The sequence below is a fragment of the Coregonus lavaretus genome (assembly GCF_964263955.1).
Source record: "Coregonus lavaretus genome assembly, chromosome: 6".
Classification (NCBI taxonomy): domain Eukaryota; kingdom Metazoa; phylum Chordata; class Actinopteri; order Salmoniformes; family Salmonidae; genus Coregonus; species Coregonus lavaretus.
In genome coordinates this window covers 7,870,500-7,888,117 of record NC_139993.1, presented here as the reverse complement: position 1 = coordinate 7,888,117, position 17,618 = coordinate 7,870,500, and the positions used below count along the sequence as shown (strand labels likewise).

Here is a 17,618-nt window from a genome sequence, read left to right as displayed (position 1 = left end):
TTGATTGTCCACTCCTTGCCATGGCCTAAGGCAATAATAGGGCCGGGACGATACCAGTATCGCAATACTTTTTCCATGGCAAAAAATGAAAACACGAAGCAGATCAAACTCTTTGATCCTTAAAAACCTGCTGTATGTAAAATATTGTGTGCTATAGCTTGGAAAATAAATAAATGTGACTCTGGATGACAATATAATGTTTGTTTCTAACAATAGGGCTGTTTTCCTAAAGAAGTTAAATTGGCTTCGTGTTGCGTTTCCTTGCCACGATACTAATGAGCATCGCGACACTGGCATCTTCCCGGACCTAGGTAATTCGTAGTCCTCATATTCTGAGAATACCATCAACTACCAATGGGCACTCATGATGTGTGGCGTGTGTGTACCTGTTCGGTGTGGGCGCTGGGGTGCAGGCCGGATACCAGGTTGAGGACGTGGCGCAGCGGCACCGGGTCCAGGTTCTTGATGAGGGAGGGGAACAGGTCGTGGATGTAACGGCTACAGTGCTTCAACTACAGGGGAGAACAGATAGAGACAGGGTCAAGGAGAAAATCAGTGAGAAATGACCCAAAAAGTCAACTTTGGATTTCAATGAACGTTATGATAGCACATCAAAACAAAAATAATTGGTTGAATATAGTAAAAAAATAAGTATAAAATATGCATACAAATTCAGCACTTCTACTGAGAAGCATTATACATGCGGCCCCTGGTGTTTAGGGCCTAGTTACCTGAGCTGCAGCCCAGATGCAGTCCACATGCTGGGTGCTGAGCCTGCCTTCTGCGGCAAGGAAGTTCAGGATCACTTGGCACTGTTTAATGATCTGGAACAACAACAAAAGAGGCACAAAGACAACCTCCGCATTAACAGGGGAGTTCAAACAGACTGTCCACAAAAATGTATTGACTTACTGTAATAATGACTTGGAAAGGGAAAACTCACCTCTATGTGCAAATTTGGTCCAAAGATGTGCTCCACCACATTGTTGTTGATTAGCCAGTCAGCTAGTTCCTTCGCTATTGACCTGGAGGGACAGTTTGAGGTTGAGGTACGCTCCTTTTACGGTCCGTGATGCAGTGCTAAATCAACTCAATGGACTTACGTTTCATTGTAAAACCAACTCAATGGACTTACAGTGAGGGAAAAAAGTATTTGATCCCCTGCTGATTTTGTACGTTTGCCCACTGACAAAGAAATTATCAGTCTATAATTTTAATGGTAGGTTTATTTCAACAGTGAGAGACAGAATAACAACAAAAAAATCCAGAAAAACGCATGTCAAAAATTGTATACATTGATTTGCATTTTAATGAGGGAAATAAGTATTTGACCCCCTCTCAATCAGAAAGATTTCTGGCTCCCAGGTGTCTTTTATACAGGTAACGAGCTGAGATTAGGAGCACACTCTTAAAGGGAGTGCTCCTAATCTCAGCTTGTTACCTATATAAAAGACACCTGTCCACAGAAGCAATCAATTAATCAGATTCCAAACTCTCCACCATGGCCAAGACCAAAGAGCTCTCCAAGGATGTCAGGGACAAGATTGTAGACCTACACAAGGCTGGAATGGGCTACAAGACCATCGTCAAGCATCTTGGTGAGAAGGTGACAACAGTTGGTGCGATTATTCGCAAATGGAAGAAACACAAAATAACTGTCAATCTCCCTCGGCCTGGGGCTTCATGCAAGATCCCACCTCGTGGAGTTGCAATGATCATGAGAACGGTGAGGAATCAGCCCAGAACTACACGGGAGGATCTTGTCAATGATCTCAAGGCAGCTGGGACCATAGTCACCAAGAAAACAATTGGTAACACAGTACGCCGTGAAGGACTGAAATCCTGCAGCGCCCGCAAGGTCCCCCTGCTCAAGAAAGCACATATACAGGCCCGTCTGAAGTTTGCCAATGAACATCTGAATGATTCAGAGGAGAACTGGGTGAAAGTGTTGTGGTCAGATGAGACCAAAATTGAGCTCTTTGGCATCAACTCAACGTGTTTGGAGGAGGAGGAATGCTGCCTATGACCCCAAGAACACCATCCCCACCGTCAAACATGGAGGTGGAAACATTATGCTTTGGGGGTGTTCTTCTGCTAAGGGGACAGGACAACTTCACCGCATCAAAGGGACGATGGACGGGGCCATGTACCGTCAAATCTTGGGTGAGAACCTCCTTCCCTCAGCCAGGGCATTGAAAATGGGTCGTGGATGGGTATTCCAGCATGACAATGACCCAAAACACACGGCCAAGGCAACAAAGGAGTGGCTCAAGAAGAAGCACATTAAGGTCCTGGAGTGGCCTAGCCAGTCTCCAGACCTTAATCCCATAGAAACTCTGTGGAGGGAGCTGAAGGTTCGAGTTGCCAAACGTCAGCCTCAAAACCTCAATGACTTGGAGAAGATCTGCAAAGAGGAGCGGGACAAAATCCCTCCTGAGATGTGTGCAAACCTGGTGACCAACTACAAGAAACGTCTGACCTCTGTGATTGCCAACAAGGGTTTTGCCACCAAGTACTAAGTCATGTTTTGCAGAGGGGTCAAATATTTATTTCCCTCATTAAAATGCAAATCAATTTATAACATTTTTGACATGCGCTTTTCTTGATTTTGTTGTTGTTATTCTGTCTCTCACTGTTCAAATAAACCTACCATTAAAATTATAGACTATTATGTCTTTGTCAGTGGGCAAACGTACAAAATCAGCAGGGGATCAATACTTTTTTCACTCACTGTACGTTTCATTGTAAAACCAACTCAATTGACTTACGTTTTAAAACCAACTCAATTGACTTACGTTTCATTGTAAAACCAACTCAATTGACTTACGTTTCATTGTAAAACCAACTCAATAGACTTACGTTTCGGTGTCGGACACCAGAGACTCGTTATTACAGACGTCGTTGAAGGTGTGGAGCTGATTCTGTGGGGAGAAAACGAGAATAAACATTTAATTGGCACAATGACAATGAATTATGTATGTACACACCAGTATACTTCATTTATCGAGTCATTGACCCTAGTGTAAAAGTCTTAGTTCCATTAAACTGGAAGTCCTAGTGGAGCTTTAATAAAGTATACAAGTCAAAGTGTGTCGGTGTCAAAAACAAACCAGCTGTCACAATGTACTTCACAGTATCCCGGCCTAGACTCCCAAAGAGCAAGCAACACAGCAGTGTGTGAGAGTGGGTGCATGCGTCTCTGTGTGCACGTGTATGAGTGATTCTCACCGTGATTTGGCTGAGGCCGGCCAGCCTCATTGTGAGCGTGGGGGACATGAAGTACTTGAAGGCCAGGTCCAGGCTCTCCTTGTCGAAGCACAGCGCGCTGTCCAGCGGCTCCTTCACCGTGCTCCACATCAGGTCGGCCATGTTGCGCGCCGCGCTCTGACGCAGCTCCTGGTCCGACAGCTTGCACAGGTACCTGGGGAGGGACACATTTAGTGGAAATACATTTATTCGTGAATTTAGTTAACTTGACTTAAACCAGGAAGTCCCTTCGTTAGGAAATACTTGTATTTGTTTTATTTCGTTTTAAAGTTGAAGTCGCTTTGTCAGGTTCTCTCAAGAGTGCTGCTGGAGAAGACATGGTAGACAGGTTGGACATAATGACTGGACAAACGGGACTAAACAGTCAGGACTAAGAATGTGGCATCTATAGAGGCTGGCTACAACACTCAGATTAGAAGCACTTTGATAAACTGAGAAAAACCATGACAACAGTTGGCTACAATGAGAATCTACGGTCTCTATGATCAATAAAATACAGTATGTATCTTTTTAATAACTTCTGAGAAAACAAACATTTTGCTAAATTCAGGAGTAATACTCTATAAGGTAGTGCATGGCACTGGAGTCAATAAGTCACATTTCATCATTCTTCTTAGACAGAGGATCAAAATGAGTTAATCCATCAGAACCAATTAATCCAGCCCACCCAGGTCACATGACAGACGTGCGGCGAGGCCTGCGAGCTGTCTGGCTGCACCAAGGTCATGTGAGGAGAAGCTGACTGGAGCACTGGCCACTGTTGCCATGGTGAGGGAAGCTCTTCCTAGCAACACCAGTTAGTGGCACTGCAAGAGTGAAGCACACTACACTGACTGAGGGCTCTCAGCTGCAATTGCTTTCCAGGCAGAAAAAACATATACAGTCAAGTCTCTCTTTTAATTTTGAAATTCAACTCAAATACAAAAATATGCTTTGTAAGAGAATCCACTAAATTCATCCTTCATTTATGCCAATCAACTGCCAATATGTTGGATAACACCATTTGCATAATGTCCCCCTAATACTACATCCAATATTCAGGGGAGCATCTCTATCAAGTGCATTTGATTGTGTGTTGGAAAGTGGCTGGCGAGTTGAACAACACAGCACTGTGTATCCAAATACAATATGCATTTCAAACAGCCCCTCGGGCCATTTCCGACGAGAGGAGCTCCGACTGCAACAGCAACTCTCCTCTCTCTGCCCCATTTTCTTATTCTCTTACCATGACTGGAGAGAAAAAGCACTGAACAGCAGTATGGAATGCCATATTGTTTAGAGCTGTATTTGATATGGGGAAAACGTCATGACTAACATTCACCATTATATTCAATAAATTATTTGTGATTCAATCTGTATTGATACATTTTTTTAACATTTACATTTTAGTCATTTAGCAGACGCTCTTATCCAGAGCGACTTACAGGAGCAATTAGGGTTAAGTGCCTTGCTCAAGGGCACAGACAGATTTTTCACCTAGTCGGCTCGGGGATTAGAACCAGCGACCTTTCGGTTACTGGCACAACGCTCTTAACCACTAAGCTATCTGCCGCCTAATTAGGGATTTTAAGGCACTAGTGAAAACTCACTGGTGGTGAGACACTAATGAAGACTTAATTATCCTCATTGATATGGAGATTGTGAACTTACCGTATTACATACGTGCGGAATGGTATGATGTGCTGCATGACGGCGGGAATGTGCAACCATATTCGGATCTGTGTATGTGGAGAGAACAAATTGGAATCAGACTGACATCCCTTGAGATGTGTGAGAAGCAGTGGAAAACCTAAAAAATGGATGCCACTAACAGAGCTGACTGACAACTGATTATTCACTGCGATTACTGACGGAGAGAGCATTTACAAATCAAACAGCTGTGCTATAACATAGAAAACGTAAACTGCTTCAAGAACATCTGCATATATCTGGCTCTGGAGACGGAGCCGAAACAGCATCTGGAGGTAGTGGTAAATATATCCAGGATTGGGTGGATATATATTGGGCGACTGGGTTGGGCTGCAATGTTGGGTGGCTGGATTGCATTATTGGGCACCTGCCGGATGGGTTGTGGTGCCATACTGGGCGGTTGGGTTGCCATATTGGGCTCAACTCCTACTCACATTGGAGACGATGGTGATGAAGGCGTGGGCGATGGGGAAGGGCAGGCTCTCCGGCGTGCCTGACTCAAAGCAGTCCTTCATGAGCGACAGACCGTGCTTGCCACAGAACAGGCACACGTAGCGCAGCAAGTGTAAAGGGACCTCCACATCCTGGTCACAGGGAAAAACAATGTCAATACAACTTTATTGTCCACACGGAAATGGAAAACTGACTTCGGCTTCATATCACACATCATAGTGGAAGAGACTAGCGTGATTTGTGCAACTCAATGGTTTCAAGTGGTTCCTTTTGGTTTATCTGAACTATAGGTGAAAGCAAAATGGTGGATGGATACTGTGAATTTGCTTTCACTCATCTAGTTCTTTCAAAGCGCAGATGAAGGAGAAGAGAGTATGGCTTTTTTGCAGACTATTCGGGACAGAGTATGCAGACAACTTTGTCCCCTAGAAATATCCATTAAAAGCCCATTAAAAATGTTTAATATTGTGGAGAGGTATGAGCTAGAGTTATTAAATTAGACTGAAACAGACTATTGTACTCTGGGGAAAGATCGACAGCACTTGGAGGTGGAAATGAGCCTCAATTTAATAAAAACTAAACTACCGGTATTCTGCAGACACATTTCACACCTCATGTCCACGTTGGCCTGACATACAGTACCAGTCAAAAGTCTGGACACACCTACTTTTTCTTAATTTTTACTATTTTCTACATGGGTTACTACATGATTCCATGTGTTATTTCATAGTTTTGATGTCTTCACTATTATTCTACAATGTAGAAAATAGTAAAAAAATAAAGAAAAACCCTTGAATGAGTAGGTGTCCAAACTTTTGACTGGTACGGTACCTCAAAAGACCCATGTAGAACTATTAATACACTTTAGAAGACAGTTTGCCACTGCCAGATATATCAAATGTAGCCATGTACCTTGGTTGATATTGGCTACCATAGCATTGAGCACACCCTGACAGCCATTTGTAGTTGGAGCCCTTGTGGATTTCACCTCCAAAAGTGAAAAGCCACAAGAGGGACCTGGGATCAGTGTTTAGAGAGCCCTCTCCCTCTGTCTCCCCAGGTCCTAAAGGAAACATTTGTAATTGGACCCCTGAGGGAGAACAGTTCTAGGACCTATCGTTAACAAAAACTACACCAAACCTCCTCGAGTGAAAACCCATTAAAACAACCTGGGAACAGTGATCAGAGAGTCCCAGTCCTAAATGGGACACAGCTGCTGGACTCTAGGCATGCCACTTTTCGTGCAGCTTCCCAATAAAATATAAATAGACCCAAGATGTCATAAATCATTGATATGAGTAACATGACCACAGGAGAGAGGGGACTAGGAGGAGATTGGCGATTGGTCAAACAGGCAGACCAGACATTAAGACATGGGCCTTTGCTTCAAAGGACTGGATGACGTAGGATATGTACCAAATGGCACCCTATTCCCTATATAGTGCAGTACTTTTGACCAGAGCCATACGGGCCCGGGTCAAAAGTAGTGCACTGTAAAGGGAATAGGGTGCCATTTGGGAGACGCAGATGTTGCTGTAAAGAGTTGGAACCGACCCAAAGTGACAATCAGGCAGATTGAGTAGTGTTTTTGGACGAAACGGTGGAGTCGTAAAAACAAAGAGTGGGCGGAGGCGTTCTTACGTTCATGTCGCAGAAGGAGCCGAGGATATTGCTTTCGTGAGCAGAGATGTCCTGGAAAAGGAACCAAAGTAATAAGTATGACGAGTATATTACATACTGAGAAATGTTAGAGAACATTTTAGAACAGGAGAACACCAAAGTAATTGTCAAGTATTAAGTACACCATGGAGATAAATACAATCTGATATACTGAATCCATAATTGAGTTGTGTGTATGGGTACATGTTATGCTTTTACCTCTATGGTGCAGTGTGTGTTGTGTCGGCGGTACATATTATACCATTACTGCTATGGTGGGGTGGGTGTTGTGTCGGCGGTACATATTATACCATTACTGCTATGGTGGGGTGGGTGTTGTGTCGGGGGAAACATGTTATGCTATTAACTCTATAGTGAGGTGTGTACATGTATTGTGTTGTATCCGGGTGTGTCATTCCATTACCTCTATGGTGGGGTGTGTGTTGTGCTTGTAAGCCGTGTACAAGGGGAACTGGATCTGGAAGATCTTGGCGGCGCAGAGCAGCAGCTTCTCCCGGTCCTCCGTACTCCACGAGTCAAACAGGTCCTCCTGGGCCTGGCTGTCCGTACTGCTGCTAGCTCCAGCCTCAGACGCCCCAATACCACTACTACTTTCCCCTGGCTTGGGGGCCTCCTGCTGGGCCTGGCTGGTCCCCTGGACTGGGTTCTGGTTGTTGTTATTCTGGTTCTGCTCCGAAGCGCCCCCGGCGGTGTCCTCCTCTGCTGAGTCCCTCTCCACGTTCAGCGGCTCGTCCTCGCCAGGCGAGGAGGGCGGTTGCTGGGGGTGCGGTCCTCCTCCAGTTACTCCACCCCCTCCATCTCCCCCCCATTCTGTCCCCGGCCCCTCTGCTCCATCTGTGGCCCCGTCCCCGGTGTCGGCGGCGCCCCGTTGGCTGGTGGTGCTACAGAGGCGGTCCCTCAGGCTGGTGACCTGGGCGATGACCAGGTTGATGAGGGCGTAGACCAGCTGGTTGAACACCTCCAGGTGCTTGTACTCCTTGAAGCAGCATAGACATTGCCTGTGGAGGGAAAGGAGGGGTGGTGAGAGCGATTGAGTGAATTGCGGATCAGGGAGACCCACCAGTGAGTTGCAGTCAACTCCTACTGGGGTCGCGGTTCGAGACTGACTCATTCGATTTGGATGGTCAAGGCATCAAAACATTTGGAAACCATAAAAAGGCAACGCACGGTCCACACTGCAGTGGACTGTAGCTTCTGCCTCAACAACCAGCTATCTTTAGAGAATCATCTATGGGCTCAATTCAATCAAACGTGCATTGAAGCGAATAAAGCATAGAACTAGTTTTAGGTACAGTTTTCTGTCTTTCTGATTAAGACATGTGAGTGGGCTGTAGTTGTATTAACAAAGATGCAGAATACGCATTGTTTATGGAGGATTTGATTGAATACAGCCCTTGATCTATTTTGAGCTCTGTTCTCATGAATTCCGTTTCTTGTGACATTAACATAAGGTAAAACGCCTATGTGACTATATTACTGACCATCCTATTTTAGATATTATTTTCCCACCGTGTATTTTGATAAGACAGCAACCAATTAACACACATGAAGAATACCACACAAATTAAGGATACCACACAAATGAAGGATCCACACAAATGAAGGATCCACACAAATGAAGGATCCACACAAATGGCGGATGCACACAAATGACAGATCCCACTAAGAATGCAAAACTAGAGGAATGCTTCCAGTCAACTTTCCCAGATCAGTCAGCATTTTTGCCTGATCTCACTGAGAGTGGGAGAACAACTCCGAAAGGTCAACAATTCCTCAAGGCTCTATTCTGCGCAGGCACGCACGCGCACACACAAACACAGCTAGTTAAACAACAATAAAAACACCACTAAGCGAGGCGTAAAACCTATTATTTATGACCCACTTGTCCTCCAGTGACCTTAGCTAGCCTACATGCTAAGCTACACCTAAAACACATTGGTTAGCCGTTAGCGCTAGTAATACATGATGAATTCATGGCTGATAATGGCTTCAGATAGAGCTAGCGGATATCCTGCCCTTTTAAATAGTAATGGTCTGCTTTCCAAATGAAACCCTTTCCCCTACATAGTGGTCAAAATAAGTGCACCTGGTCAAAAGTAGAGCACTAAATAGGGAATAGGGTTCCATTTGGGATGAATCCATGGAATAATAATGTATGCGGGGAACAGAGGAGAGTGGGAGACTGACCTCTGGGACCATGAGCTGATGTAGCTGAAGACTCGTAACGCATGCTCCTTCTTCAGCTGTAGGCCCTCAGTGCTGTCTGCATCCGATACTGTAGGGGAGAGAGAGAAGTCAAGGTGGTGAGGACATGACACTTGACCCACACTGCTTGTTCAAATGCTTTGCACTAATAGGTCCTACTAGGCTATATATAGTGGACACACGCTAGAAAATATCTGAAATTGCAATTAATATACACTGCTCAAAAAAATAAAGGGAACACTTAAACAACACAATGTAACTCCAAGTCAATCACACTTCTGTGAAATCAAACTGTCCACTTAGGAAGCAACACTGATTGACAATACATGTCACATGCTGTTGTGCAAATGGAATAGACAACAGGTGGAAATTATAGGCAATTAGCAAGACACCCCCAATAAAGGACTGGTTTTGCAGGTGGTGACCACAGACCACTTCTCAGTTCCTATGCTTCCTGGCTGATGTTTTGGTCACTTTTGAATGCTGGCGGTGCTTTCACTCTAGTGGTAGGATGAGACTGAGTCTACAACCCACACAAGTGGCTCAGGTAGTGCAGCTCATCCAGGATGGCACATCAATGCGAACTGTGGCAAGAAGGTTTGCTGTGTCTGTCAGCGTAGTGTCCAGAGCATGGAGGCGCTACCAGGAGACAGGCCAGTACATCAGGAGACGTGGAGGAGGCCGTAGGAGGGCAACAACCCAGCAGCATGACTGCTACCTTCACCTTTGTGCAAGGAGGAGCAGGAGGAGCACTGCCAGAGCCCTGCAAAATGACCTCCAGCAGGCCACAAATGTGCATGTGTCTGTTCAAACGGTCAGAAACAGACTCCATGAGGGTGGTATGAGGGCCCGACGTGCACAGGTGGGGGTTGTGCTTACAGCCCAACACCGTGCAGGATGTTTGGCATTTGCCAGAGAACACCAAGATTGGCAAATTCGCCACTGGCGCCCTGTGCTCTTCACAGATGAAAGCAGGTTCACACTGAGCACATGTGACAGACATGACAGAGTCTGGAGACGCCGTGGAGAACATTCTGCTGCCTGCAACATCCTCCAGCATGACCGGTTTGGCGGTGGGTCAGTCATGGTGTGGGGTGGCATTTCTTTGGGGGGCCGCACAGCCCTCCATGTGCTCGCCAGAGGTAGCCTGACTGCCATTAGGTACTGAGATGAGATCCTCAGACCCCTTGTGAGACCATATGCTGGTGCGGTTGGCCCTGGGTTCCTCCTAATGCAAGACAATGCTAGACCTCATGTGGCTGGAGTGTGTCAGTAGTTCCTGCAAGAGGAAGGCATTGATGCTATGGACTGGCCCGCCCGTTCCCCAGACCTGAATCCAATTGAGCACATCTGGGACATCATGTCTCGCTCCATCCACCAACGCCACGTTGCACCACAGACTGTCCAGGAGTTGGCGGATGCTTTAGTCCAGGTCTGAGAGGAGATCCCTCAGGAGACCATCCGCCACCTCATCAGGAGCATGCCCAGGCGTTGTAGGGAGGTTATACAGGCACGTGGAGGCCACACACACTACTGAGCCTCATTTTGACTTGTTTTAAGGACATTACATCAAAGTTGGATCAGCCTGTAGTGTGGTTTTCCACTTTAATTTTGAGGGTGACTCCAAATCCAGACCTCCATGGGTTGATAAATTTGATTTCCATTGATAATTTGTGTGATTTTGTTGTCAGCACATTCAACTATGTAAAGAAAAAAGTATTTAATAAGATTATTTCATTCATTCAGATCTAGGATGTGTTATTTTAGTGTTCCCTTTATTTTTTTTGAGCAGTGTATTTTAGGCATTATCGAAGACTAAATAGTGGTTGACACTTTGCTACAACAAAAAAATATTATTTCTGGAGGCTCAATGCGAACGGTCCTTTGGTCAACAGGAGAGCAGAGATGCTCCTCCCTCTAGTCTGGATGGGAGACTCAACTGACCCATGGAAGTCTCAAGCCTCTGGTGAGAAACGTGCCTCAGCACCACATTAGCACGGGCCAGGCAAGGCTCCCCATTACCGACAACTAACAGGGGCTCCACACCAACAGGCCTTCCCAAGCAGAATTGGCTTATACTACAGGCTAAAGTCGGCTACTGTATTATATTGGTGACTAGGGATGGGGGTTGAAATAATTTCACTATTCGAATAGTATCATACATTTTTGTCGGTATCCGTATATTTGAAATAAATGTGTTTTTTTAAACATACGTTTTTAATCTGAACACTGCTGCGCGAAGGAGAGGCTGGCTACTGCTTGGAGGTGCCGGTGAGATAGGAGTGAGCAGACAGGCAGAGATCGTGTCGACATTTGACACTTACATGCGACTTCTGCTATCAGAATACGAAGATCGCATTGAAAAGACGGGTCTAAACGTTCAAAAGTCTGACTGTGCTCAGATCTGGCTGACCACTTCAGGAGGTGGTCAGGGATGCATTGTGTGCAGATTTCTCCTCAGTCTGGATGTTATCAGGCTACCGAAAGCCCATACAGTGGGCGACGTTTTCAGCACTCCTCCCACAAGTCTCAAGAAAACGTGTGTTTTGGGACCGAGGCACCTTTTCATTATAATGTTGGAGGAAATACGTTCCTAGCATGCGAGGAACCTGTTTGCAGGACTCATAAATGCTAGCCAGCTAGCTAATATTTAGAAAAACTATATTTTGTTTGGCTATAGTTATGCTAATCTGTTTGTAATCCCTTTAGCGTTGCTAGCTACAGAGGTTAGCTGGCGAGTTAGCTACAGTAGTTAGCCACTGCCATCAGTTGTTGCGGTGTTATATTTTGCCTATTCCACAGTTTGTAGAATACATACAGGCATTTGAATATAGCGTGGGAAAAGGGAATCCGGACACACTATGGACACGGTAGACATTTAAATGTAGGCTAGGTGTAGATGCATGACATGTTCGGAATTCTATATCAGAATAGTAAAGCTGCATGAACTGTCAAGTCTAGACACCGCCAGAGAGAGCGTCGCTGCCCGGCTACAGCCAAGACCAGCTAACTTGTAGCAGCCACAATGTTATGTAATAGTACCTGTCTTGACTGGAGTAGCCTAATTGAGGACACATTTAGCACCATCTCCCCAACCCCATTCAATAAAACAAAAGCCTACCTATTGGTTGCTCGTTGTAGCCGACTCATTTCGCTAACTTTTAATTCCGTCTTGCATTGCATTTGTGAACTTTCACTACACTTGTTACACATTTACATTTCAGTCATTTAGCAGACGCTCTTATCCAGAGCGACTTACAGTTAGTGAGTGCATTCATTATATTTTTATATTTTAAAAAAATCATACTGCCCCCCGTGGGAATCGAACCCACAACCCTGGTGTTGCAAACGCCATGCTCTACCAACTGAGCTACATCCCATTGAGCCTCTTTCCCGCTTTGATTGGCCAACATAAACAACAAGCTACACGTGAAGGCTACCAGACAGCTACCGTTCTTTTTTATGGGGAACGTCATTAAAACTACATGGAAAAGTTTGTTTTAATTTAGAAAAAGCATTTTCAGTGGTAAAATAGGCCTATACATTTTCTTGCCGCAAAAGTTAATACTCACAAGAATTCGAATACTAACATCCTTTCGGATATTCGAATAACCATGCACATCCCTATTGCTGACACACACACACACACAGAGAGTCTCAAAACAAAATGTAAGCAACGTGTGGGGCAAGGCATGTCCAATGGAAGGTTATTGCTGTGTCAAAAGCTCAGCTCTCTAACTTTTCTGTGGACAGTGTAGCATTGCCTACATTTTTCCGCAACCCCAAAGCACTTGTGTCTTTCAAACTCATTGGTGTAAATGAAAAACATTTGTGACTCTGGGGATGCTGCATTTGTGACGCATAATTTTCATCTGCACCCACCCCTCAACCAGAGATCTTTGTTGTTGTACCAACACCCTATTTCCTGCTCTCAGAACAAGAGAGAAAACTGACCATATTGTTGCCTCACATCAGCCTACATGCCAAGCCTAATACAAGAAAAGCAAAAGGACACCCTGATGAAAGCGTTCGCCGATACGCAAAATGACTTAGCCCACATATTAAAGGCTTTTTAACTTGCAAACCCACGAGTGCTTTAAGTTGGATTTTTTTTGCCACTTAGGACCTATTTGTGGTTCTCTTTTTTATTTTGCTTTTCTAGTACTATTCCCCGACAAGAGCACCTGTGATTGTTTTGGAATAGCCTACTTGAAGCGTTCCTGCTACTTCTTTTTCTTACATTTACATTTTAGTCATTTAGCAGAAGCTCTTATCCAGAGCGACTTACAGTTAGTGAGTGCATACATTTTCATACTGGCCCCCCGTGGGAAACGAACCCACAACCCTGGCGTTGCAAGCGACATGGTCTACCAACTGAGCTACAGGGGACTACTAACTAAAAGTTGGACTTAGATAAATTGCTAACGAAATCAACTATACATTCAATATTGCACATTATGTTGGAGGGAGAAGTGTCATTTTGAAAAGGTGCAGCCTACATGCACAAACTTTGTGACAAGAGACCCATTCCCATCAACAATTTCCATACCTGACTGACCTAGGCCCAAATGTCACATTCTTATTATGCATAGAGCCTAATAACCACTGTGACGATTGGAGTTGTGCCAAACCACTACCAAGAGAAACAGAAAGTATGAAAAAAAAAAAAATGTATGCACTCACTACTGTAAGTCGCTCTGGATAAGAGAGTCTGCTAAATGACTCAACTGTAAATGTAAAATAAGTGGAACTTACGGGTCTGTTCCTTGCCACGTGACAGATGAAACAACAAACAGGGTTCTAAAGTTCGCCAGGGCACCTTGCCCTGACCTAAATGTGTGTCTGCCTTTATTCCATTCTTTCCTTTTTCATCTTGGACTGGACTCCAATTCCCAGCTCCATTCATAAAACAATACATGACATTGTGTTCGGTGGCCTGTACCAAAAACATTGCGATCAGCTCCAGATAAGAGGATCTGGATCTCCCAGCCATTGTTCTGACAGCAAAGCTTTGAGCTTGTAACAAAAACAGAGAAGTAAAATAGACACCTAAAACTCAGCAGTTCTCAGCAGGGCTCTGCTGAGCTCAACTGCCTGTGTTGATAGAAGTAGTTGGCTTTAGGTGCTGATGTAGGGTCAGTTTGGCTTTTTACATCAATGGATTAGTGTTAGGCTAGGGGTGGGCAGGTAAGCTGGTCCCAGATCTATGCTCAAGGGCAACCTCTGGCTGGCTGGCACAGTGCCAGACAGCATCTTAAAACAGGGTGTGTGGGGATTGACACTGGCAGCCACATGTACATTTACATTTTAGTCATTTAGCAGATACTCTTATCCAGAGTGACTTAAAGGAGCAATTCCGGTTAAGTGTCTTCTTCAAGGGACCATCGACAGATTTTTCACCTAGTTGGCACGGGATTCGAACCAGCGACCTTTCGGTTACTGGCCCAACGCTCTTAAAACAGCTAGACTACCTGTCACCCTGCAGGCTTACTTGCACAGCATATTCAATAGTGGATTGAAACCCCTCATTCGCTCAGTAAATCCATCACTTCTCTTGCATGCATGCAGCCACACACAAAACATTCCCGGCTTCATGCGCTCCGCTACAGCAAATTTGAGGTCAGGGGTCACCTGGTGAAAGCACACGTGGCTGCCAGTCTCGCACACATGGGGCTGCCAGTCTCACACCCTGGCACTCCAGACAAGCCTGTCACAGGCAACAAGCCCCTCACACCTCTACTGGCGGCAGCCTGGTGCCGACACAGACACACACACACAGGGGGTGTACTCTGTTTTGCTGAACAAAGGGACGACCCCCGTCACAGGTAAAACAGCAGCTCTATTGTGAAAACATACTACTGTGTAGCCTACTAGCCATCTCCAAAACCATTGTTGTTAGACATACATGTGGGCCAGAGAGATGGTATTTTGCTCAAAGACAAAAGGAGGCCCTTTTAGAACACTAGTTACATAGGCCTACTCCTCCACACACTTTAATAATACACAAGGGAAAGTGTGTCCACTGTTTATAGGCCAACAAATGCATAGAACATGTAAGTAAGCCTTCATTTATCTTTCCATAATTTGCCTACAAACCACCAACAGCCAAGTTAATCTGAGCACCTAAAGTGTCATACTCATTGCTCATTTGAATTACAGATTTTGGGGAGGGGATAGGTTATATTCCATTAATCTAGTTTCTTGTTTGTTTTAAATGTGTATTGACAGGATGAAAGACCCTTTGAGCTGCACCATCATGATCCCCCTTTCAAAGGGGTCCTGCAATAAGCAACCCACAACCGCTTTACCATGTCGGCTTGGATATCCTCCCAAGACATGGAGACAATTTTAAACAAGATTACTCCCCTCTTGTCCAAGTCACCAAGTCAAACGTTTAGTCACTAATATCAGACTGAAAATAGGTGTAAGACATCCTAATCTAGCAAACAAGCATATTAAGATTTCAAATACAAAATCCCATATTACTGATGGCAAACAACTCATATTGCACAGTACACCAGGCCATAAGCCAGACTGTCAGCAGTGTCTTCTTGCTACCATCGCCAATGCCTTCCCATACTCAGTTCGCTAACTAGGTAAAACAAGTACACTCCACATACACAAACCATTGCAATTTCATAGATGTATAACTAGCTATTAATGCAATGGAGGAAACAACAGATGTAGCCCTACAAAAATACAAAAAAATGGGCCTTTGTTTATTCGCTCCCATATCCCGTTATGAAAGCAATTTGGCCTAGTTAGCTACCTCGTAGCTAGCAAAGAAGCTGCTCTAACGTTACTACTGTCCGTAGGAAATACATCCAATGGCATTCGTATGCACATTTTATTTTGATTAATAACAAGCTTATAATAGCTAAATGTTTTTACCTACAGTAACGTTAACTAGTGAGCACATATTGCTTAGCTAACGTTAGGTTAGCTGACTGAAAGCTAAACATTTGCTTGCAATCTGGCAAAATTATATTACAGCGCGTGTGGCAACTCAAATATTAAAACAAATCAGTCCGTTTTGATGGCAGTTGACCACAGCTATCTAGCTGGCTAGTCAGTGAGCTAACGTTAGTTAACGTTGGACAACTCGTTACTCAACGTGCAACTGACAAACATATCAACCAGACAGGCTAGTTAGCAAGAGCGAACACGTCTGCACAACATACTATACACAGCCACCTCTCTCGTCTCCGACTAAAAAAAGGCACATGCAATGTGTAGCAAACATTTGTTATGGCCAAATACATGTCAAACCACATTTCTAGACAGGCAGTTAACCAAACGGGCAAGTTAGCTAGCTAAACAACTTAGATTGGGCTGATGCCATGGCATTCTAACTAGTTAGTTAACTCCTGTTAATGATGTTCAGAATCTCGTCTAGTTAGCTAGCTGGCCAGTTAACTCTGCTCAGGCATCCCCTTCATCCTGCAGCGATTTGACAGAGACAGGCCTCAAAGTTGCTGACAAGGTGCCATTTACATTCAGATCATTAATTCAAGACAAGGCCTTACATTGGCAGCTGTCTGGCTAGTGGTAAAATCAGAAACTGCAGAACAAGTGGAGAACAACCAGGCACGACAGGGGTACGATAGCTAACTGTCCAGCTTCACTCAGGTAGCCTGACTTAGCTAACGTTAGCTAGCATTAGGGGACCACTACGCCACCAAACCATTTAATAAAAATGTTTACTTACTTTCATTTAAAACCTCCACCAGCTCGGCGCAGTTTTCACACATTGTTCATCAAGAAAATAACGACGGAAAAGTGTAGTCAAACCATTGGAAATTGTTGATGGATACGAATTGTTGGCACCTGGTTGTTTTGGGGAAAAGGCCCGACGTAGTGGTTGGTGAAGGTTTGCTAATGCATTAAATAAAATAAGGGAGAGTAATAGATTCAGATTAAATTAGTTTCTAAATATCGTTGATAAAGTCAAAAAGTAAGAGGCATTAAGATACAGAGTCGAGTCAATCTCCAATCTGAGCGTTACTGGAGAGAGTAGATACCGCAGCCATATTGAAAAGGGGTGGGGGGGGGGGCACAGCATGTTCATTATTCGTAACTTTCCGTTGTCTCCTTCGCCTTGTTCGACTTTTTCCGCTAGTCTCGCGGTTACTCCATCAGCAAGAAATGTTTACAAATGGCGTTTCATTCCCAGACAGCCAAGAGAGCACCAGCCAGTAGCCACCGAGGCGATTCGATTATCTAGGCCGGGTTACCCCGATGAGGGGAGTATACACCGGGTGAAAAGTGATTTCATTCGTTTTGGAACCGGGCTGCCTCTAGGGCGTGAGCCAGGTGCCCCGTTC

General features: G+C 44.7%; 1 protein-coding gene across 2 annotated transcripts in view; it reads right to left on the bottom strand.

Moving 5' to 3' along the window:
• Positions 1 to 17,337, bottom strand: part of usp34 (ubiquitin specific peptidase 34) — a 61,933-nt gene extending 44,596 nt beyond the window's left edge. For both annotated transcript variants that reach the window (XM_084164101.1, XM_084164102.1), the window contains exons 1-11: positions 17,003 to 17,337; positions 9,277 to 9,364; positions 7,493 to 8,087; positions 7,051 to 7,101; positions 5,391 to 5,540; positions 4,918 to 4,985; positions 3,229 to 3,421; positions 2,860 to 2,921; positions 944 to 1,025; positions 732 to 824; positions 387 to 512 (exon numbers count right to left, since the gene is read on the bottom strand). In XM_084164101.1, the coding sequence (XP_084020227.1) occupies positions 387 to 512; positions 732 to 824; positions 944 to 1,025; positions 2,860 to 2,921; positions 3,229 to 3,421; positions 4,918 to 4,985; positions 5,391 to 5,540; positions 7,051 to 7,101; positions 7,493 to 8,087; positions 9,277 to 9,364; positions 17,003 to 17,045 (1,551 nt within the window). In that variant the 5' untranslated portion in view covers positions 17,046 to 17,337. The remainder of the gene's footprint in view (positions 1 to 386; positions 513 to 731; positions 825 to 943; positions 1,026 to 2,859; positions 2,922 to 3,228; positions 3,422 to 4,917; positions 4,986 to 5,390; positions 5,541 to 7,050; positions 7,102 to 7,492; positions 8,088 to 9,276; positions 9,365 to 17,002) is intronic.
• Positions 17,338 to 17,618: the final 281 nt, after the last annotated feature.